Source organism: Gorilla gorilla, chromosome 8 (genome assembly GCF_029281585.2).
Source record: "Gorilla gorilla gorilla isolate KB3781 chromosome 8, NHGRI_mGorGor1-v2.1_pri, whole genome shotgun sequence".
In the NCBI taxonomy this organism is placed as follows: Eukaryota; Metazoa; Chordata; class Mammalia; order Primates; family Hominidae; genus Gorilla; species Gorilla gorilla.
The window spans coordinates 131,652,870-131,676,168 of NC_073232.2; the positions used below are offsets into that span (position 1 = coordinate 131,652,870).

At 50.0% G+C, this 23,299-nt stretch overlaps 1 protein-coding gene and 1 long non-coding RNA gene across 3 annotated transcripts in view; one reads left to right on the forward strand and one right to left on the reverse strand.

Moving 5' to 3' along the window:
• GRK5 (G protein-coupled receptor kinase 5) overlaps nucleotides 1–23,299 on the forward strand; it is a 250,391-nt gene that overhangs the window by 155,669 nt on the left and 71,423 nt on the right. Inside the window, exon 3 of one of the 2 annotated variants that reach the window (XM_031015495.3) lies at nucleotides 18,682–18,794. The exons of the other annotated variant lie outside the window; for it this stretch is intronic. Coding sequence (XP_030871355.1) covers nucleotides 18,682–18,794 — 113 coding nt within the window. The remainder of the gene's footprint in view (nucleotides 1–18,681; nucleotides 18,795–23,299) is intronic. 2 annotated transcript variants of the gene reach the window in all.
• LOC134759248 (uncharacterized) lies at nucleotides 5,251–9,161 on the reverse strand. The gene is made up of 3 exons (XR_010135296.1): nucleotides 8,837–9,161; nucleotides 8,397–8,595; nucleotides 5,251–7,441 (listed from the first exon to the last, which is right to left on the reverse strand). It is a non-coding gene; the product is annotated as an uncharacterized lncRNA (long non-coding RNA).

Sequence of the window (23,299 nt, forward strand, 5' to 3'; positions counted from 1 at the left end):
AAGCCATAGCCTGGGGTCAAAGATTGGCTGGAGGTGTGCCTGGAGCATTAAGCTCATGCTCACCACCAAACTTCCTGTCCCTTGTAAGTAAGTCAGTGTCATCGCAGGTGCTGGCATGGCCAGTTTAGGATCACCCTTTGCCTGTGCCTTTGGGGAACCCCAGGACACTTGAGTCTGAATGGCCTGATGTGGCTAGGACAAGGGCAGTCTTGCGCAACTCTTCCATCTTGGGAAAACAAATGGGATTCCTAATGTGTTGCCTCGAGTTCCTGGAACCAGGGTGTTTGTTTTGTGTAATAGACAGCAGAGACCATTCTGTTGACTTCAGAGCCTTCCTGCATCTAAACTATAACTCTTCATAAAATGTCCTTTCAATGTGGTTTATCCAGGATATCGCAGGGAAGGAAGACTAAATAGTGTCTCACAGGGAGGAAGAACATTCTGCATTTCAGGTCACCACCTTGAGATATGAACACGTGCTTTTGAGATTTGGGGACCTTAATTCCTCTGGGAAACTCCTCTCTTTGCTGAATGCTGGGGCTGCCCAAGAAGCGTGGGACCCTTGGAGCCTTATTATAGCCCCATGGGTCAGACTGAAGATCAGGTGGGTACATTGTGTTTGAAGCAACATCTGTATCTCCCAAGCCACGTCAAAGGAGCATCTGAAACTCATCCAGATTTAGTAGATGAGACTAAGCTGGTGAACACTCAGTTCCATTTAACCCCTTATTGGCAGCCTATACTCACACTCTTTCCTGGTTGGCAAGTGAAGAAGGTGGGTATAGGGGATTTTGCAAGGATGTTAGTGGATAGAGTATTTTTTGGCTGGGCATGGTGGCTCATGCCTGTAATCCCAGCACTTTGGGAGGCCGAGGCGGGTGGATCACCTGAAGTCAGGAGTTCAAGACCAGCCTGGCCAACGTGGTGAAACCCTGTCTCTACTAAAAATACAAAAAATTATCTGGGAGTGGTGGCAGACGCCTGTAATCCCAGCTACTCGGGAGGCTGAGGCAGGAGAATCGCTTGAACCCAGGAAGCAGAGGTTGCGGTGAGCCAAGATTGCATCACTGCACTCCAGCCTGGGCGACAAGAGTGAAACTGTCTCAAAAAAAAAAAACAACAAACAGTAGTTTCTGAGGACCCACCTTGCACCAGGAGCTGTGCTAAGTGCCTTGATTGATCTGTACCTTCTAGATAGGTCATACTATTATTATTTCTATTCTAGGACCAGGGAAGTAAATCTGAGAAAAGGTCATGCAGCTAGTACATGGTTGTAGAAGGCAGAGTATAGGTTCAGCTGCTGTAGCAAAGACCTAGACTAACACTGGCCTAAACAAGGTGGAAGCCGGTTTCTCCCTCATGGAACAGTGCAGGGGTTGGGGTCTACTAGGGCTGCTATGGAAACTCTGTCTGCATGGTCACCCAGTTCCCAGTCTCTTTCTGGCCTTACAATGTTGCCCTCGTTGACATGGGCCAAGATGGTGCCCACTGTGTTTACATTCTAGCCTCTGGGAAGAGGGAAGCTGGGAGGGGAAGAAGGGGCACACCCTTTCCCTTTAAGGGTGTTACTCAGAACTAACTTGGATCTGTTGTTTCTGTTCACATTCCATTGGTCAAAATTTGGTCACCTAGCCACCCCTAGCTGCAGAGGTGGCAGGGAAGTCTTTCTTTTGGAGCTAAAAATGGGAGATCTATTACTATAGAAAACATGATGAACAGCTATTGGGTGACAGCTAGTGTTTCTGTCCCAGAGGTGGAGCTGGGATATGCGTCCAGGAGGACTATGCATGGGTTCACGCCTCTCCCTCTTCACTACCTCCTCCTGGAGGACATCTAGGTCAGCATCAAGGAAGAAGAGTCCGGAGCTAGACTAAGATCCTTGGGCAGGGGTGGCGGGTATTTCTGCTGATCCTTGGATTCTCTGGGCCTAGCACAGTGTAGGGCGCAAAGCAGGGTTCAGTAAATCCATCTTAAAGAAAGGGAGGGAGAAGGGAGCCGACCTTGCAGATCCAACCCCAGCCCAATGAGCTGAGCAAACCTGGATGTGAATCTAAGGGGGCTGGGAACTGAGGCACCAATAGCCAGAAAGCAGCTGGGTCTGGAGGGGTTCCCTTGGGGGTGGAGCTCTGCAACTGCTTTGGGCTGGACCAGAGGTTCAGGGTATCCTTTTGGCTCCCGGGGCTTAACCCCAAGATTGAAGGACATCTGTGAGCTTTGCTTCCAGAATGGAAATTTTTTAAGAAGCCACCTTTGGGAGGAACTGGATCTCTGTCCTGGTGGTGGTTGCTTGGGCCATGCCATATACTTTCTGAATTTGGTTGCAGCTGCTAGTAGGTCCGTGTTTGTCAGCTGCTGCCCCCGAGTAAGGCTGTCTGCAAGGAAGGGTCTCTGCCTCCCTCCTGCTGTACCCCAGCTGCCCACTTTAGCTGGCCCTGACTTATCTAGTACAAAATGCAGTTACAGTCTGACCTTTCAGAGCCCCGGGCCCCCATGAAGCCATCCTTGAAGGGCTTTCAAAGGCAGCATACTGCATATGAGGAGTTTAAAGTTTGCCTGTCTCTGTGACTGTATTTTCTGAGCAAAGCTTTTCTCCATGCAGGTGCGCAGAAGGAAAAATAAGTAAGCATAAGAGGTTCCAGTTTGGAATTTTTCAATCATCTGAATGTTGTTCTTGGCAAGGAGTAATTTAAAACAGCTGTTATGGGTTACATTTTTAGACCAGTTAGAAATAAGGGTTTCACCACAATCATATTCTTTGATCATCCTAATTATTTTTTTTTCTTTTTCCCAGTTATCTCTCTTGTGCTGAGTAGCTGAGGAGCTACCTATCAGGTTTAGCGTCAGTTACAGATCTGTTTCAAGCCTGGCAGTTGGAGGGAAGAGAAAAGCATTAACACGGAGCAGCAGCGCCCCAGGCTGAGACAGAGCTTACGAGGTCTAGACAGTTATGAGATATGTGGGACTCTTTAAAAAGAAAGAAAGAAGGAGAGAAACGCACATGTTTTAGGTTCTCCATGCTTGTATTCTGTATTTGTATAGCTGAGAAAGCTTTAGTTTAAAATAAGTGGTATTTGGCAAGCAGTGGTATTGCATGCTGACAAATTGATTGTGCTCTTTTACTTAGATAAAAATGAAAATGCATGAGGCATGTTGCTTTTTTTCCCCCTCTTGATGATTAAAAAACGTCTACTTGGCTCTCTGCAGAGACAGCCCTTGAAGATTTATATGAAACACCTGTGTGGCATCAATCACAGGCCTTCAGGCTGACAGAAGCAGCTATGCTTCATGGCGGTTAAAATGCCAGGTCCTGGGAGGGGGTTTGGAAAGACCTGAATAGGGGTCTCTATGCCAGGCTTGGGTGGGACCCTTGGGTGAGGGTCTTTGAATTTTAATAAAGGACCTCCCCACGCTGTTCATAATGATGTAGGGCTTAGAGCAGCTAGGCAGGAGGCTAAGCATGCCCTGGGGTGATGAACAAGACAAAAGCCTTCCCCTACCCGGCCTCAGTTTCCCCACCAGGAAGATGAGGCCATCAGACTAGCTTTCCTTTCGGTTTTCTACAAGCTCTATGACTATGTTCCCCTCAACACACCCTTTCTTAGGCTCTGACGTTATTGGGCCATAAAGGATGAGGATGTCAGTGCAGAGAAGGCGCTCCACTTCCTTGCAGCAGTTCACAGCCTGGGCCAGCACAGGGAGAAATTTGGAAACAAGTATGTTATGATACAGCCATCAGCTGCAGTTGATGTGTTGGGTCATGAATTCATTCATTCATTCACTGGTCAAACGTTATTGCACCCCGGCTCTGTGCCAGGTTCTGTGCTGGGTGCCGACATGTGCAGGGAACTAAGCGACCTGGTCCCTGACTGCTCCAAGTCGGGTCCACCCCATTTGGGCTTCTGTCCTGTTGGCTTAAGGACTTGCCCTGGTGTAGGTCTCAGCACAGGAATGTGCTGTGAAATGCAATTCCAACACCCTATTAAAGCCAAGCATTTACTTCTGGACACCGGGGACTTTAAGACACACCCTTAAGGAGCAACGGATTTGTTTTGACAAAAGAAGTGTAAACAGGATCCTGGTGAATAGCTTTCTCATGGCTGCTCCTGCTTTCATCAATTGCATATTTATTGGTGACCTCATAAGTGTCCAGACTGTCCTGGGCTCTACAGGGGAGGCAAAGGGGGTGGCGGAGGAGAGAGAGAATTTACAGCTTAGTTGGGGAGGCAAGGCCAGCTCTCAGGACAGCCAGCGAAGGTGTGAGACAGCACATCAGTTACATGATCACACATGTGGTGCAGCTCACAGAACTGAAGGAACTCAGGGCAGGAGGGGGGCAGCTACTCGGCTCAGCTTTTCTTTTCGGGAAGAGCAACGGAAGAAAGGGCATTCCAGATCATTCTCCTGGCCCAGCCACTAGATGTTGAGGCCCAGTTGATAGCCAGCCCCAAAGCTGCCACAGCTTTCCCATGTCTTTCTGTCCTGGAGGCTGGAGCACCCCTGGACCTGAGGAAATTGATTGACCAATAGGTCATTGGTACATCTAGGTGACAGGGGTGCCTCCTCCCCACCGTGGACCCCTACAGGTTGCCAGATGGTGCCACTGATGTGATGTCATCCACCTCTCAGGGTCCCGAGTCTTTGTCTGCTGCTGCCATGGATCCCTTAAAAGTTAAAAGATGCAGAATAATTGTTCTGCTGTCAGCAAGAGCTGAGTTCACATCCCAGCTCTGCCTCTTGCCAGCCTGTGACCTTGTGCCATTTCCTTCTCAGCGTCTCGATTTTAGGCATCTAAAATGTGGGCTGATGATAGCACTTGTTCTGGAAGGCTGTTGTGAGGATTGCATGAGACATGCATGTAGTGTGCCTAGCATTGTGCCTGGTATACAGGAAGCACCTCATTCATGTTAGTTGCTATTGTTTCCATTATTGTTATTATAATACATCAGGTGGCAAAGTGGAAAGGCCACTGTCTGAACCAAAGCTCATGTCTTTCTGAAAACCAGCTCTACCAAACTCTAAAGATCCGTGTCGAAAATCCCGACACCACGAGCTAGAATTCTGCTAAGCTCTAGCCTTTCCTCTGTTAGATTCTGCTGAAGCAATGTGCCTCTCCCCCATCTCTCATCTGGAGTGTGGGCATTGGTGAGCTTGTGTGCCTGTGAAACACCCATCTCTTCCTCCTTCAGGACACGAATCCTAGCCCTTCTTGAGTCTGGGGCCAAGCTGAGCAAAGATGGAAGGAGGCTTGGCAAGAGTTGATGTCATTTGACATTTAATCACCAAAGACCCAGACTGGGTCCCAGCGAGTTAAACCCACTGCACCCTGTTCTTGGGCAGACAGGGTTGGGGTGTGGTCACATGGTTGGCTGGGAGAATCGGAGCTGTATCTAAGACTCTAAGAGCACAGAATAATTGCTTTCAAACATTTGTCCTCTACATCCCAAGAATGACAGCCAAAGGGCAGTATAACAGAAAGACAGGCTTTGTCTCGAAATGGGAATGGCCTCACAGCATGGTGTTGATAAAGAGTATTGGATGCTCTGCAGGTGAAGTGCTTCCTGTCCCTGTGAGTGCACACACCAGGGCTGGCTGAGCCCTTGATGGGTATCATGTTGGGAGGATTAAGGGTGGCTGGGGGTCTTGGGACCCTGAGACATCAGGACTTTCAGGAGACCATCAGTTGCCTCCACCTTCTGAGGCATGCATTTCTCCAGCTGCTTTTGGCCAGCACAGCCGTGATCCTCGCTAGACCCCGGCCAGTGGCCCAGGAAGAAGCCAGGCGCCTCGGCAGGGCCAGGGCAGGAAGAGCCAGGTCTGCCTGGAAGCTGCTATTTGCCTTGGTCCCTGGCTTGCCCAGCCGTTTCCTGGCCCGGCCCTCCATGGCTTTTGCTTGATTAGCTCATAGCTCCAGGGGAAGCCAGACCCCGGGCCCTGGAAGGCAAGATGGGCCCCCAGTCCTCCCTGGCAGGCCAGGGCAGTGTGCAGGAAGGATGGGCTGGGCATTGCCATATGAAGTCAACCTGAAATGGACTTGGGAGAGACTGAGGCACTGAGTGGAAGTAAAGACTCCCAGATTTCCTGAAATGAAAGCCAGGGCTCCTTGGTGCCCCTCAGAGCCCCACCCCTCTGCGAAATGCTGCCTTTAAACTCGTGCTTGTGTTGCTCCAGCCGTATTGCCACGTTGCAGGTGCAGGGTGGTGCTGGGGGCAGGGGATGGCAGCTGGGTGGGTTTAAAGATCCCCAGCAGTGGTGAACCCTCCTTGGGGCTCTGACACTGGAGAAAGGCCCCATGCCCTGTGATGTCTCCATTCCCACCAGGCTCACAGCCCCCCTGTGAAGCTACCAAAATGGGAGGCATTTAAGCCCCCCTTTTTCATCAGCCCTATTTTGTAAAAGGGGAAACCAAGGTCCAGAGAGAAGAATGATGGGTCAGAGGACATGATGGGTCAGAGGACATGCAGGGTCAGATGTGGAGCTGGACGCAAAGCCCAATCTCCTAGCCCCAGCCCCATGCACCGATGTGCTTTCTCGAAAGGGGCGTGCCAGGCAGGGCCCCTGGGCTCAGACCACCTCACTTCTGGGGGCTCTGGGCTTACTGTGCTGCAGCTCTGAGCAGCAGGCAGCCTGGCCCAGCCTTGCCTCTGCCCAGGGACCTGAGCCCAGGGAGCCATGCTGACCCTTTCGTTCCCTTGGACAGAAGCCACCTTAGGCACAGCCCTCATCATCTACTTGGTTCAGGGAAGCCTTCACTTCTGGCAGAGCATCAGGAGAACGTGGGCTGGAGATATATACTCCCCAGTTTGGAAGCCTGTGGCCTCTCTGTCACAGTGATCTATTTGTTGGTTTGTTCAATCATTCATTCATTTTAGATAAACACCTGTGCTCCTGCCTGGGCCGGGCACTGATCCAGGTGGTGGGGATAAAATGGTGAACTGGACCTTACAGTTAATGCAGTGTTGGAATCACCTAGGGAGCTTTTTAAGAAAATACTGACGCCCTGGAGATTTGGTGCAGTCGGTCTGGGTGTGGCCTAGGAGTTTCACTTTCTAAAACTGCATGTATCTGGATGAAATTTCTTTACAAGGAGAAAAAAGGTTGTAGAAAGAATGTCCTTCTAAGTGGATGGTGTCCCAGGTGCTTTTAGGCGGAGCACAGGTGAGGAAAGGCCCTGGGTGTTCAAGACACAAACAGTGGTCATCACTGACCAAGGCTGTCCCAGGTGCCCCGTCCCGGCTCACTGGAAGGTCCCGCCACAGGCCACGCAGGGTAAAACAAACCCGAAGTTCTTCTGAGCACCTGCGCATTCCCCAGGCCCCGCACGGAAAGGAGAGCTGTCTGGCAGTCACAGTTCTTTGCTTTCCAGGCTCTTCCTGATCTCAGTGATTTTGCAGCTGTGCTTTTAGGAGAGCTGTTTTCCCCTCATTTGTAAAAACTCGAAAATCTGGAAAAATAGAAACAACCACAGGTCACGCATGGGTGTGTTTCCTTTTTGCCCCGGCTCTTAAAGCACCAGCACTGCTGATGCGCCAGGTGCCTTTTCTGCGGATGCCTCTTTGGTGTCCCCAGGCTAGCACAAAAGTGGAGGTGGCAGTCAGCCTGCTGGGCTTCCAGGCAGAGGAGAGGGCTCAGAGCACAGTGCTTTGGACCTTCTTTCCGATATGCCAGGACCCTTCCAGCGACTGCCTGTCCAGCATCAGGATCTACCTGCCATGTGGCCCTGCCGTTCCCTCAGTCCACCCCCACCCCTGACCTTCCGTTTACCCAGCCAGTTCTTTGCCCATTCCCACTGCAAGGAGATATCTAAATTGTTTGCCTTTTTTGTCCTTGATGATAGAGGTCACTGGCGGACTCTGGCAGCTCCATTACTGCTCATGGTGATGGTATAGTCCATGTCCTGTCCATCTCAGCCCCCAGCCCTTCCCCAGACTCCTGGATACCTCCCTGACTGCATCTGATGGGTTCAAGCCAGAGACCTGGACCCTCATCAGAGAGGCAGGGGCCCGCACAAGCACCCTTCCACCCACCCTTTTCTTCCTTCCACAGACCCACAGACTAGAGCCTTCTTTCCTCCCCACTGTCCCCGCCACACTTCCCCTGCCTGGCAGCCCAGGCCCAGACACCCTGCGATTCAGTGGTTTCACATGTGGCTTCTCCAAGTGCCACCAAACTTTGTGAGACTTGGGCTTAATAATTTCGATCCCACAGAAACATGTGACAAGCACAAGACATTCAGTAAAACTAGAGCCCAGAACGAGAGGGACGACTGGCACAGGAAGATGGCAGGGCTTGGTTTGGGTGTGTTTGTTTGTGTGACACACCATATGTCATTTTTTATTCACACAAAAACATCTTTCTTGAAGTAATAGAAGGCCACTCAGCTGTTGCTAACCACATACCAAATGTTTCCTTTTTCCTCTCCTGCGCCTTCCAAGGGGCGGGCTGGGAAGCTCTGCCGTTATCCGTGATGCCATCTCGCCTTTCAAACGTCAGAGAGCTTTTTCCTCGGAGCAAACGCCCGATTGTTTTTTCCAGCTTTGGCAGGAATTTTTAAGAGAAAGCTGTTTTCGAATCACTTCTCTGTTTATTGTTTCAGACCTGAAATACAGCAGAGTAGAGGGCTGGCAGCCTCTGTCTGATCCTCTCTCCCCATGTCCGTTTCCTAAATTGCATTAGGATCTATCAGGGACCCCCTTCTCTGCCACAGCCACCCGTAACCTGGTATTTTGGGAAAATGAAGTTAAATAAAATAAACCTTCAGTTGGTGGAGAGATGGTTCCAGGCATCCCTTTGGACACCCCCCTCCCTCCACTCCCCCGCCCCACTCCAGCCTCACAACCTTTACAATCAACATGTGGTTTCATTTCCAAGAGCCCCAGTGTTAGCATTTCCATTTCCTCAGGAAGCCGCGTTCCGTCCTTGCTCTTACTTCTGAAATTGAACGTGTGTTTTCCTTGGCCCGACCTCTAGGAGTGCCTGGGGCAACAATGCACACAGTCCCAAGCAGGTTTCAGGCGGGTGGACAGCCCTCCCCGCACCTGGGCTGCGGCTTCTCCCTGCTCCCTGTCCCCAGGGATGGCCGCCCACTCTCCCCTAGCCCGGTGGGAGGGCCTGGCTGTGCTCGAGCCCCGTGGCCATCCGAGGGAAGCTGGGCCGCCCTCACTGCCTGTGTCCTCGCCACCTCCTATTGGGAAACTCTGGTTGCCCTCCAAGAGTCCACATACTGCAGGCTCTTAATTAAGAAAGTATGTTCCCATTTCATGTCACTCGAAAAGAATGAAAACAGTGACAGCATTTATTTATCTTAACTATCAATATCATTCCTGTTTCTCAGTCCGCTGGGGGTATGAGTCTTGAAGGAATTGACTGGGTTATGAGATTTGAACCTCGGGCATGTGCTGGTGGGACACATGTGGCCTGCTTCCGAGAAGGAGCCTCGAAGGAAGAGCAAGCAGGCTGGCATGGCCCTGCCCTGCCCTGCCCTCCCGGAGCTCAGGGCCGAAGGGCTCGGTGACAGTGGGGAACTCCTGCCTGCTTTGGTGCTAATGGTGAGTCAAGGTTCCTTTTTCACCAGCTACCTCCTATCTCCTTTCTCAGTCATCGGAGAAGTAAAACCCATCATTTCCTGAGTCTGATAGAGGAGATAGGATCTGTCCAGTGGCTGCTGTTTCTGTGGCACCTACTGTGTGCTGAGGCTGGGCCAGGTGCTCACATGCGTTGTTGCCAATCCCCAGCAGCAACCAGCTAACTCTGATGGCCTCAGGTAAAGGGACTTGCCCAAGACCACACAGCCATCCAGAGTTGCTCCACTGTGGAGACACTATTGCCATTTGGAGCAGAATAATTATGTGTGGCAGGGAGCTGTCCTGTGCATTGTGGGGTATTTAGCACATCCCTGGCCTCCACCCACTAATCAGTAGTAACCTCACAGTTGTGATAACACAAAATGTCTACAGACGTTGCCAAAATTTCCCCCTGCTGAAAACCTCTGAGCTAGGGGATGGAGGTAGGATTCAGACCCAAGCCTGTGCTTGTTCGCCACCCTGTGCTAGCTCTGAAGAAGTCCTCACCCAAGCAAGGCAACCCTGCTTGGCTTTAGGATCCAGGCAGCGTGGTAGTGCTTTGGTGTTTCTGAACTACGTACTAATCAGCCATAGATATAGGCATTCTAGAATATTCATGAGGATCCAACTTCGTGGTGGAGGCTGAGGACAGAAGTTCTTTAATAGTACTGCCCCATCTTGCTCTGGTGTCCTGACAGTGTAGCACTTTACTGCAAAGCCTTTGCATATAGGTTTTCATTTTGAGTCTTCCAGATACTCATTACCTCTGAAGGCTTATTACTCAGCACCAATAAATTGCAAGGGACTGAAACCCAACTCAAACTAACTTAAGGGTTAGAGGAAGTCTGTTGGTTTATGTGACTGAAAAGTCCAGGGGTAAATCTCATGGCTTCAGGTATGGCTGGATCCAGGTCTCAAACATCATCAGGACACTATTTATTATTCTACTTTCTACAGTTTTGACTTCATTCTCTGACAGGTTCTTTCTATATGGCCACAAGATAGCCACCAGCAACTCCAGGCTTACATGGTCCTAAGAGTTAAAGGCTTCAAATAAAGGAAAAGTAACTTTCCTTAGAGTGCCAAAAAATGTTCAAGTAAAGACTCAGATTGGTAAGGCCTGGGCCCTGTGCTCATCTCCGAGCTTGGTGTTGGCCTCACCCAAAGAATTATTATAGGGGAAGGGATGACTCTCCAAAGAAAGGAATACAAGACCTTGTGTTTCTAGAGCAGTTCAAAGTGCGGTTCGTGGACTTATTTTACTGGTTTGTGATAAGTACAGAGATGCTTAGAAACACTCATAGCAATTCGTTGTGGCTGTAGCATCCAGGTGTGTGATCAGTGGACTCATCTTGTGGAACAGGTGATAAAGCAGTTGGCTGTTGTCAGACTCACGTGGAAAGTTGGGAACAATGTGAGATTTACAAAAGTATCAGTCCGTGATGGATTGGAAATTTAAAAAACTGGTTCTTTTCCATAGATAGCTGGAAAAGCACTGCTGTAAACCGGAGAGTATGTTAAAACACAGATTTCTGGGCCCTACCAGTGAAATTCTGATTCAGTCGGTAGGTGATATGGTTTGGCTATGTCCCCACTTAAATCTCATGTTGAATTGTAGCTCCCATAATTCCCACATGTGTGGGAGGGACCTGGTGGGAGGTAATTGAATCATGGGGATGGGTCTTTCCCATGCTGTTCTCATGATAGTGAATAAGTCTCACAAGATCTAATGGTTTTATAAAGGGGAGTTCCCTTGCAAACGCTCTGTCTTGCCTGCCGCCATGTAAGACGTCCCTTGCTCTTCCGTTATGATTGTGAGGCCTCCCCAGTCACGTGGAACTGTGAGTCAAGTGAACCTCTTTCCTTTATAAATTACCCAGTCAGGTATGTCTTTATTAGCAGCACAAGAACAGGCTAATATAGTAGGTCTGAAGTGGGGTGGGGGGAATGAGAATCTGCATTTTCAGTAGGCTCCCAGGTGGAATATTTTGAGAGTTACTGAAATGTGACACAGACAGGAAGTGAGCACATGCTGTTGGGGAAATGAAAATGGTGCGGATAGACTTGCTCGACACGGGGTTGCCACAAACCTTCAATTCATATAAAAAATGCAATATCTGCAAAAGACAATAAAGTGAAGTGCAATAATACGAGTGTGCCTGTGTATTGTCTGCGGAGGCTTTCACTACAACAGCGATCTGAATCGTTGTGGAAGAGACCATATGGCCCTCAAACTACTACCATATGGCTAGTAATAAATATCTCCTACTAGCCCTTTACAGAAAAGTTTGCCTACCCTTGCCTTAGAACCAGGGGGTGAGATGCGAGATCAGGAATCCCTATTGGGGTTGGATGGAAACAGGTTTTGGAATCCTGGTTAAAACTGACCTCCAAGGTTGACCTTGGAATCTGGTCTAAGTCCCTGTAATCATCTGCATTTGTGAAGCTGGCATGCCAAGAAGGTTTGCAGGTTGAGAAGGGGCTTAGAGGTTATTATTCGAACCCCCTTATTTTATGGATGAGGAAACAGACCAAGAAAGGGGATGTGACTTGTCCAAGGTTACACAGAGAATTGATGGCAGAGCTGAGACCGACCCCTGCCCAGTGCTCATCCACTGTGGTGTCCTTGGCAGCAGGCCTGGGGTGTGGTATCTTTAGTGGCTTATAATGAGAATAGGCTAAGAGGCAAGCGAGTTCTCTCCCAAGCACCCAAACCTCACCAGGTGAAGGTGGTGAGGACAGGGGCCCCTTGGCTTGCTGTGCCCTCTGTTGCTTGACGTACCCTCTGTTGGCTGACAACTTGGCAAGTGTGAGCCCTGTCCTGGGAAGGGCACAGTTGGAAGTGAGTTATCTGTGCCCAGGCCCCCAAGACGTGTGTTGCTTATTGTATGTGCATGTGTCTTAGCATGTGGATTTTCAGCCAGTTATATTCCTTACCAAGGAAGTGTACTTGCTGGTACAGTTTGGATATTTGTCCCTGCCTAAGTCTCATGTTGAGATGTAATCCCTAATGTTGAGGTGGAGGCTGGTGGGAGGTGTTTGGGTCATGAGGGCAGACCCCTCATTGTTGGTGATAGTGAGTTCTTGTGAGATCTGGTTGTTGCAGTGTGGCACCTCCCCTTCAACTCTCCTCTGGCCATGTGACATGCCTGCTCCTGCTTCACCTTCTACCACGATTGTAAGCTTCCTGAGGCCTCCCCTGAAGCAGATGCCAGTGCTATGCTTCCTGTACAGCCTGTAGAACCATGAGCCAATTAAACCTCTTTTCTAATAAATTAACCAGGCTCAGGTATTTATAGCAATGCAAGAATGGCCTAATACACTTGCTGGCCACTCACTTCACACTACTTGCTGGTTCTCGCCCCTTCACGCCTCACCTCCCATCCCTAAGTGACCTACCACTTTCTGTCTGTTTTCTTTAGGACAGTCTTGAAGATCCACTCAGTGACATCCTATGGTGGTCTCAGACCTAGCCCAGAATTCTTGTCCTAATTCACCTTCTCCCACACTTCAGCACACCCTCCAGGTCCTCCTGGCATCTCACCTGGAGGTTTCACCTCCCCACTGTAGCTTCTCCTTGCCCCTCCTCCCAGCCTCAAGCCCCATTCTCTCTGGCTTTGACCTTTTTCCCTCTTCCTCACCTAGACTCAGCTTCTCCCCCTGCCTGCATTGTCTGCCCATTCCCATATTCTAGTGTGCTCTCCATGGCCACCACCCCTGAAACTGACCCAGCATCATGAGAGGGTGTCTTGCCCCCTCTGCCACGACACCTTCCAGGACACTTCCCAATTGACTTATGCAGTTTTGTTACATAGACATTGTTATGTGGCTTCTCTTTCCAGTGTTATCCATGAATGTGCCTCCCTCTCACACTGGCCAGTGAGCAAACTGCTAAGGACAAGGACTAAGCAAGTGTCTGGTACCTTGCTAAAGGGACTGCCTGCTGGGTAGACATGGTTCTGTCTGAGCACAAGGCTGGAATTCAGTGTGTTGCAGGAAGGTGTGGCAAACCCGCCTTCCCAGGCCAGCTGTGGGCATGCCGGGGAGGTGGGGAGTGTCAATCCCTTGAAGAAACAAACAACACATGTCGTTTTCTTGAAGCCAGTTCAGTCCAGCTGCTCACCAAAGCAGGATCCCAGCCGCAGGAGCTGGTAGCCTCCCTGCCCAAAAGCTGGGGCCTGAGCCCACAGGCCACAATAGCTCCCAAACCAATGACTTCCTCTGTAAATGTCTCAGACTTGCCGCCACCCCTTTTCTGTCCCGTTTTTGTCCCCTTTTCTGTGGACTGCACGTGAATCATTTTTGCTCTAAATTATTGATTTACCAGTGAGACACTGAATCCATTCCAGACTCCTGGCCTGAGAGTCCAGCCCTTTCCTGTGTGAGACCAGCTTGCCTTCCCAGTGTATCTCCCAGCACCCTCCTGTGTGCATAAGTAGGCCTAGCCCCTCCCAGGGTGCTCTGCTCCTTAGTCAAGGGCACAGCTCAGTGCCCTGCAGGTTATGATGGGCTTTCTAGACCCTTCCCCTTTCCCAGTCACCTTCCTCTTCCAAATGTCACATCACAGAGATGATGTCCTCCATTCTTGGCCAGCTGTTAATTCCAAGCCTGTCGCTGGATCAGTAACCGGCCAGTGGGTATAAGATGTGTCCCTTCCCACTGACCCACCCACATATCCCCATGTGTTGAGTTCAAGAAGATACCCTTAACATCAAAGGAAACTTCTAGTATCAAAAAGCAGGAGACCTTGGAAGAGAGTTTGTTGAGTGAATGAAGGACCCAAAATAGCAAAATTAGAATGGCTGGATGATTTGTGGATACTTAGGGGCCGAGGAGCTCCCCATACCCTACTCCCTAATGCCTTTTTTTTTTTTTTTTTTTTTTTTTTTTTGAGACAGAATTTCACTCTTGTTGCCCAGGCTGGAGTACAATGGCACGATCTTGGCTCACTGCAACCTCCACCTCCCAGGTTCAAGCCATTCTTCTGCCTCAGCCTCCCAAGTAGCTGGGATTACAGGTGCCTGCCACCACGCCCGGCTAATTATTTTGTATTTTTAGTAGAGACGGGGTTTCACTATGTTAGCCAGGCTGGTCTCGAACTCCTGACCTCAGGTGATCCACCCGCCTCGGCCTCTCAAAGTGATGGGATTACAGGCGTAAGCCACCGTGCCTGGCCACTACTCCCAAATGTCTTACATAAAGCAGCCTCTTTCTGGCTTGGAGGAAAAGATCAATGATGCACATGGAAAGCAGGAGTTCCATGTTCTAGAAGAGCAAGTGCGCGTGCGTGTGTGTATGTGCATGCGTGTGTGTGGACAGTGTGTGTGTGCCTGTGTGTACAGCATCCCAGTGTTCTCCCACCCCTAAAGATAGATTTGGAGACAGAGAGAAAAGTCTTCTGCCCTTGTCCTAGGTGTTTCTCCTCACCAACCCCAACAGACCACACTTGGGAGAAAGGTTGTGGGCAGGCCCCTTCCAAGCTGGATTTCAACAACATTGCCAGCTTCTGTTGAAACAGATCCGAAAGGGTCCACTCCAAGCATGGATCGTAGAACTTCTCATGCTTCCAACTTCAATGTCATTGACTTTCCAGAAGCAACCTATACCTCGGGTTTGCTCTTGATACATCAAGAACTTTGATTTGCACCTCCTCCTGTCACCCTGATCATTCCCAAATTCGTATTCTTCCTTCTGTGGCCTCCTTATCCATTTCTGTAGGAACTGTAAACGTTGCACTAGGGATGATTTTGTTTGTGTGTGTGTGCTTGCTCAGAAAATGGACCCATTGATCTTGATTTGAGGTGAAGAAAGAAATCTAAAAAGACCATTACTGGTCCTTTTATTTCTCTCTAGGCTTCCAACAAGTAGTTTTTTTTGCCTGGGATCCTCTCTACAGCTGGGAGAGGCTCGGAACTGAGGTGCTGACAGCTTGTGTTGGAATCGCGTGGTGTTTACTGTGCTGGGAGTTTATAACGGCCTTGTTTCCATACTGACAGCAAATGCCATATGGAGAGAAAAAAAAAATCTGTCAAATGAACCCTTAAGGGATCACAATATGGCACATGAAATCTCAAAACTGCTTTTGGAAAAGGTGGGGGTAGAGGGGTACCTTGCTTAAATCACATAAGCAGCATGGTGCTCTCTCCCATAATTGAATAAAAATGGAATTTGACACAAGGTAATTTACTTTGGTTCTGTGTTTGTGCTGGGAAAAACTGATTGGGAAAGGATGCAAAGATTTGTTTTCCTCCCCTTGGGGGATTGTGTTGAGTGGGAGGCAACGGGAATGCAGGCTGTATCTGCAGGGCATTGTGCTAACAGGTGCAGGCTGCAGACCTGTCACAGGCCGCTGAGACCAGGTTCCCTACTGTGGCTGATGATCACACTCATCTAGCTTGACATTTTATTACTGTCATTTGAGATCTTGTCTGTTCACCCACACACACTCCTGCTGACCTCTCCAATCTGAGTCCAAGCTCCCTGCGGGCTGGGACCACATCCCTAGGTACCCCTCCCCGTCAGAACCTGGCACACACTGAGGCTAAATGCTTGTTGGAGTGGCTATTTGTGAACCATCTGTGCTGGGAGCGGTGGAGACTGCGCCCACGGCTGAAGGGCAGAGTTTAGGCTGCAGTCCAGGGCTAGTTGGAGCCACAAAACCATTTGAGAGTGGGCCAAGAGGGGACTTGGCAGGTTGCTCATCCATGCTGATCCAAATACTCACTCGGGAGAGAATGAAACGTTTTAGAGTGCCTTCTTCGACATACGCTGCTTAGACCGGGCGAATTCCTCCAAAAAAAAACCTTGCCCTCAGGTAGGTTACCCATGAAAGAAGGGGGCCTGGCCGTGGCTCTTTCCGTTCCAGGAGGCAGACAGCGGAGTGCTGAGGCCGTGTCCCCGTGTGGTGAATAAATGCCCGGGAGGGCGGGCTGCCTTCAGGGCTCCTCTCTCCGCTCATCTCCGCTTGTGTGCGGGCTGCGCCTCCGTGGGCTCTCGCTGCGTGGGGGGGAAGGCAGTCTCAGCAGCCCTCGGCTGACCAGTCATCCCCAAGAACCCTGCTGGCATCCCAGGGAACAGACAGTGTCTTTCCTGGAAGTTCTGGCAAAAGCCCTGGGAGGACTCCGGGGCCCCCACGGATCACAGGCCCTGACCTGATTGGCTAGAACTGAGGCATGGCCACCCTTGAACCTGTCATTATGGCCAGAGAGAGAGGCCTCTGATTGGCTGTGACTAAGTGACGTGTCCATCCGTGACCGTAGCACTGTGGCCAGGAGACAGAGGCCTTTTGATTGGCTATGACCGAGTCACGTGCCTGTCTCCGTAGCATGGGAGGCGTCAGCTCCCCTTTTAGATTCAGAGGCTTGGGTTGAATTGGTGCAGACTGGGAGAAAGGAGGTTCCCTAAAGGAAACGGAGATGGAACAGACCAAATTATCACATCCATAACGATGAGAAATGGGGTTTATTAATGTGCCAGCATCTGGTCTGAGTGGTTTCTATGTATTGTCTTATTCATTCTTCGGGACGGTCCTAGGAGTTAGGTCTGCTTACCGTCCGCAGTTTACAGACTAGACAATTGAGGGGCAGTGTCAAGCCTGTTGCCCCAGGTTACACAGGCAGTGAGCGATGGGCTGGGATTTAAACCAAGGCAGTTTAGCTCCGGAGCCCACACTGACACTCACAGCTACCACGAGATCCTCCCTCCCGGCAAGCCATAGCTTTATATCCTGTGGATAAGCATTTTGAGACTAAGAATCAAAGTGTGCCAGCGCAGTGGTTATGTTCATATCCCCTTGTTGCCTGGCGTATCTCAAGAGAAATCCTTTCTAGGGGGGATGGTATCTTAGCTCCTCTACACCAGGTAGACTATAGTCATCCCTTCCCTGCAAGTTGCTCTCCTTCCCAGGCTCTGTCGCCCTCTTCCCTGTTTCCCACGAACTCATCCGACTGTGTCCCGTGCAGCTGCAACATCGATGGCCTAGTGTTCCGTGCTCCAGAGAGCCTGAGGCAGCATGTTTCAGTGGTTCCTTCGAGTATCTTCCTGGCCGGACAGAACTTCTTGGAGAGACTTTAGCATCACTGCAGGAAGAACCAAAAGGGAAAGGGCCCCCATCCCAACTCCAGCATGCCCTTCTGGTTTTCAGAGGAGAACACAGAGGCCCAGAGAGGGCAAGTGAATTGCTTGAAGTAACACAGCAAATTGTTGGCTAACACCATGGTCTCTGGGCCTCTTGGTGGGAGTCTTGCAGTATTTCCTCTTCAGAACCCTCTTGGCTATTGAGTGGGTAAGCGCGGGTGACTTCCTGTCTCCGTGCCTTTAGTGTCTAACTGGAAAAGGCAGGGTTTTCATAATTTGAAGCATCCTAAGACTGTGCTTTTCTCCAGTTGGGCAAAAATGATTTTTAAAAACTGTATCCATTAGGATGCTTTGAATTAGAAGTAATTTCTAAAAATGTTCAAACTGCCCTAAACAAGGAGAATGTGTTGTCTCATAAATCAGCTTTTCAGATATGGTTTGAGCTACAGGCATGGTTTGATCCAGAGATTCATGACATCACCAGGGCACCAACTCTACTTCTTCTAATTTCCCAGCTCTCACCTCCTTGATGTGTCAGGCTCATCCTCATCGCGGCTTTTCTTGCAGTGTCAAGAACACTGCTGCAGCACCGGGCTTCACACCCACTCACCATGACCTCCAGAGGAAGAGAGCACCTCTGCTCCAGTGTTCCCAGGGAGTCTGCAGTCCACTCTGATTCGACTGGCTTACATTACAGGCCTGCCACCCTTATCCAGTCACTGTAATCAGAGAATGTGATGTGCTTAATGGCCACCAAGGAGATGGAATCACAGTCCTCAGAACTGCTGGCATGTCCATACAGAAATCAGAGCATTGGACTGGGGGTGTGGGGTGGGGAGTAGAGGCTGGGTCATCACTGGTGCCTTCTTCTACACTGACATCTCTCTGAGTCTGCAAAGACCATGAAATGAAGAAGGCGTTCTGAGAGTTTGCCAGTCACCTTCCTCCATCCATCTAGGGCTCTGAGCCCAGGTGTGGGAATGACAGGAAGGCCCTGCCTGGCCTTCTCCTGGGTCTCATCACATTCTTCTTTTCTTGTCTCCAGACAGAGATTACTGCAGTTTATGTGACAAGCAGCCAATCGGGAGGCTGCTTTTCCGGCAGTTTTGTGAAACCAGGCCTGGGCTGGAGTGTTACATTCAGTTCCTGGACTCCGTGGTAAGTTCCTGCTCCTGAGGGATGGTCCTGTGATCCTCTGTGATCAGTGATTGTTTTGGCTCAAAGGAAAAGATAGATCTCATGGGTTAGAAGAGTGAGGAATAAACTCACTGCTTACAAAACTCCCACTACAGACTTTGATTAGGAATGCAAAATTGTCTGAGGATCTAAACTCATGGGTGACCTTGGGTGGGCCCCCTCCCCTCTGGACCTTAGTTGCTGTTGCTGTAAAGTGGAGCCCTATCAGCTCTTTGATTCTGGAAGCCTGGGTTATTATGGGAGGCAGTGCCTGGGGAAGTTAGGCCTAGCTCTTGGATCTCGAGGCCCCTTCCTCCAGCTGAGAACCCATTTTATAGAATTCCAAAGCTTTTGTGTGTTTGTACAATTGTTTATTGTCTGCTTCCCCATTAGAATGCAAGCTCCCTGAGGGCAGCACCCTGGGCTTCCTGTTCATACCTGCCTCACACAGTGCCCAGAATCTATGGGCACTCAATACATGTCAAATGAAGCACATGGCTGTCAAGCCGGTCTGACACCAATGGCTCCACTGGGCTCTGGCATGGGTGACATGCCTGACACCATGGAGTCTTCCTTCAGATGTGCTTGTTATTCATTTGTTTAACAAATGCTGATTGATTGCATGGGCTTTTAAGACAGGTTGTGGGAATAGTCAGGAGTTCCTCTGCACCTGCCCGGGGAGCCTGGGCACCTCGGTTCAGCCAACTGCCCTTGGGTTTCTATCCGAGGAAGGAGGACAAGAGGGAAGGAAGAGGAGTGGAGAGCGGTCATGAAGGGTGTGAAGTCATCCAGGCCCCTCCCCTCCCCCCAGGTGCAGGGGCCGAGAGGCTGCTGTTTCCTGAAGGGCCCTCATGCCACCATTGGCTGCAGCCATCCCGACCTCTATCTCAGTTTGGGGGACAACCCTTTAGGGTTTCAAGTCTCTGTATCTGCTTCAAGATCTCGATGTGCATCTCTAGACCCACAAACCAAACTGCCCACTGGACATCTCCACTGAAGTCACAAAGGCCCCCTTAAAGTCAGTAAGTCCCAAATGCACTCAGGACTTTCTCCCAGGACCCCAAAGCTACCAGCCCTGAGACATTACCTGTTCCAGTGACCAGCACCCTACAGTCACCCGAGCCTGAAATCTTTGCACTCTTTGATGCCTTCCCCTCCTCGTCCTTCCCCAACCTGATCAGGCTCATGTGCTTGGCTCCTTGACCCTGCCCAGGCCAGCTCCCTCCCCTCTGCAGGCTCTGCCTTGGGCTTAGGGGAGGCTCTGCCTTGGGCTTAAGGGAGGCTCTGCCTTGGGCTTAGGGGAGGCTCTGCCTTGTGCTTCGGGCAGGCTCTTGGCGCCTCTTGTGTGAGTGATTACAGTAGTTTTCAATCTTAGCTGGGCATTAGAAACACCTGGGGAGCCTTAAAAACACACCAGAGCCTGAGCTGAAGCCCAGACCAATTAATTTGAATCTCTGGAGGTGGGGCCTAGTATTTTTATAACTTTTTATTATGGAAAATTTCAAGCTATAAAAAGTAAAAGTCAACAGAATAGTGTAATGAACCCCCAGGCACCCTTCACCCCACCTTTATGAACCCACAATTATGAACTCATGGCCAATCTTCTTTCATCCATTCCTCCATCCTTTACTCTGTAACACTTTGTAGCAATTTTCACATATTATCTCATCTGTGAACTTTTCATTATGTATCTCTGAATAAGAGCTCTTTAAAAAATAGTACTATCACAGCTTAAAAAATTATTTCCTATCATCAAATGTTAGTATTCAGATTTCCAGTGTTCTCGTACATTTTATGTGTATTTGTTTGAACTGGTCTGGCTAAGGTCCACACGTTGTGATCTGTTGATGTTTTCTTGACTCTAGGCTCCCCCATAACCATCCATCCCCCTTTGTAACACATTTGTTGTTCCTACAGAAGAGCTTCCCACAGTCTGAATTTTGTATTCTTATCCCTAAATGTCATTTAACAGGCTCCTCTATATTTCTTTCTTTTTTTTTGTTTTTGAGATGGAGTCTCGCTCTGTTGCCCAGGCTGGAGTACAGTGGTGCGATCTCAGCAGACTGCAAGCTCCGCCTCCCAGGTTCACACCATTCTCCGCCTCAGCCTCCCGAGTAGGTGGGCCTACAGGCGCCCACCACTACACCCGGCTAATTTTTTGTATTTTTAGTAGAGATGAGGTTTCACCGTGTTAGCCAGGATGGTCTCGATCTCCTGACCTCGTGATCCACCCACCTCGGCCTCCCAAAGTGCTGGGATTACAGGCGTGAGCCACCGTGCCTGGCCTGGCTCCTTTATATTTCTTATACATTGCTAGTTGGATCTAGAAACTTGACCAAATTCGGTTTCCGTTTTTGCAGGGTGGAGTGGGATTCGACTTCCTCAGTGGTTTCATGTTCTTCCATCAGGGGACATATACCATCTGGTTGTCTTTCTTTTTGAAATGGTAGCAGCTATTGCTAGTCTGTACCTGAATCTGTTAATTAACAAGGGCTTGCAACATGGCAACATTCTAATTCTGCCATTCGTTCTTCATTTGCCAACAGAGGCACTTCCTTTTGATGACCATGTGGTGACCCAGTGGTAAAGTTCATAGAGGAAATGGTTGATTCTTTTCTCGCATTAATGTTTCTAAAATACCAAACTGGTTCACTACCATCCTCCAGTAGCAGCAACTGTTTTTAACTTGTGGTTTTAAACATGTTGCGTGTGTATTGTTGCACTGTAGTCATTATCCCAACTGATGCTCATCGTCTCATCAGTGGCTAGTGGGGGCCTCTCCAGGTTGGCTTCTGAGTCCCTGGCTGGGCTCCAGCAGTTATCAGTAGTCTCCTTGCTGTCTGATATGACGCAGGGTTCTGGGCTCATCTTGTACTAGATCCATTGTTTTTCAGAGGAGCTGTGATTCCTTTTACTGGGACATAGCAGTTGCAGGCCGCAGTTTGGCACAAGGGTTATTACCACTAGGCCATCGATTCTAGCACCTATTGGCATTTTTCAAAGCTCGCAGGGGTTTAATGTGTATCCAGGGTTGGGAAGTAATGACATCTAGGATAAAGTCCAGGTTCTGAGGCTGACTTACCAGATCTTCCAGCATCAGCTCCTGCCCACCTTTTCACCGTTGGCCTTCCCGGAGTCTTTCTTCAGCTCTGTGTTCTGGCCCGACCACCCACTTCTGGCGTTTCTGACTTGCCAGGAGAGTTCAAGCCTCTTGGCCCTAGCTCCCTCAGGCCTCCCTGCCTGAAATCCTCCCCACAGTCCCATTTGCCTGGCAAATGCCTACTTGTCCTTCTGTCCCCTGTTCTCAGAGGCCCTCCCGATCTCCCTCTTCCTCTCTCTCCTGCTGTGCCCCTCTGCTGTGGGTGCTTGCTTCTCACATGCACCTGAGCCACACTGTTGCCCCGTGCTGGCAGAGGTGCATGATGGAGAGTGCAGCCTCCAGAGATAGGATGCCAAGACAAAATGGCTCTGCCAACATCTGTTGGTGAGACCATGGGCAGGTGTTTAACCCCTCGTGTACTTCGTGTCTTCATCTGTAAGTGGGGATACAGCTGTATCTGATGATGGGAGAGGTGTTAGGTAGAGACTACATGAGTTCCTACTGCTCAGAACCATGTCTGGAATAGCACTGAGGCTCAGTGAACCTAGCCATTGAGGGGTCTGTGTGCCTGTTCCTCCACTAGCCAGAGCCTCTTGGTGGCACAGACGTGGCCCATGGTCTGTGAATCCTCAGCCCACAGTGCCACACCTAACAGTTGAGTGATGCTCAGATTGGGCCCAGTGGAGGTTGGTGGCTTGCATAGAGTCAAAGAGCATGTGAGGGGCAGAGGTAGGCCCAGAACCCAGGTCTCCTGGCTCCCAGTCCAGGCTCCTTCCTCTGCATCATGCTGCCTCTGAGACCATGAGCATCATAAGCCAATGACATGGAATGTTCGAAGGTGAGAACTGGGATGGAAAAAGAACTGGAGCAGGTTAAAGGAGGTTGGGAGTTTGGATATGGGGACGCTGGTTGTATCATGAAGTAGGATGGTCAGCATTGGAGTCTTTGAAAAGGCGACATTTGACTGAGGACCAGGAAGTCGTTGGAGGCGTTAGCCAAGTGAATATGTGGTGAAAGGGTGTTACAGGCAGGGAAGAGCCAGCACAAAGGCCTGAAGGCACGAGTGTCCGCAGTTGGAGGGGAGGGAGGAGGGGCAGAGGGGGTAGGAGAGGAGCTGGTCATGTAAAACTTTGTGCCATCAGAGAACTTTGACTTTGGGTGAAATGGGGGAGCCACTGGAGGGTTTTTAGCAGAGCAGTGGCATGGTCTGACTTGGGGTTTTATTTTGTTTTATTTTATTTATGAGACAGGGTCTCACTCTGTCATCCAGGCTGGAGTGCAGGGGTGGGTTCATAGCTCATTGCAGCCTCAACCTCCTGGACTCAAGTGATCCTCCTTCCTTGGCCTCCCAAGTAGCTGCCAATACGGGTGTGCACCACCATGCCCA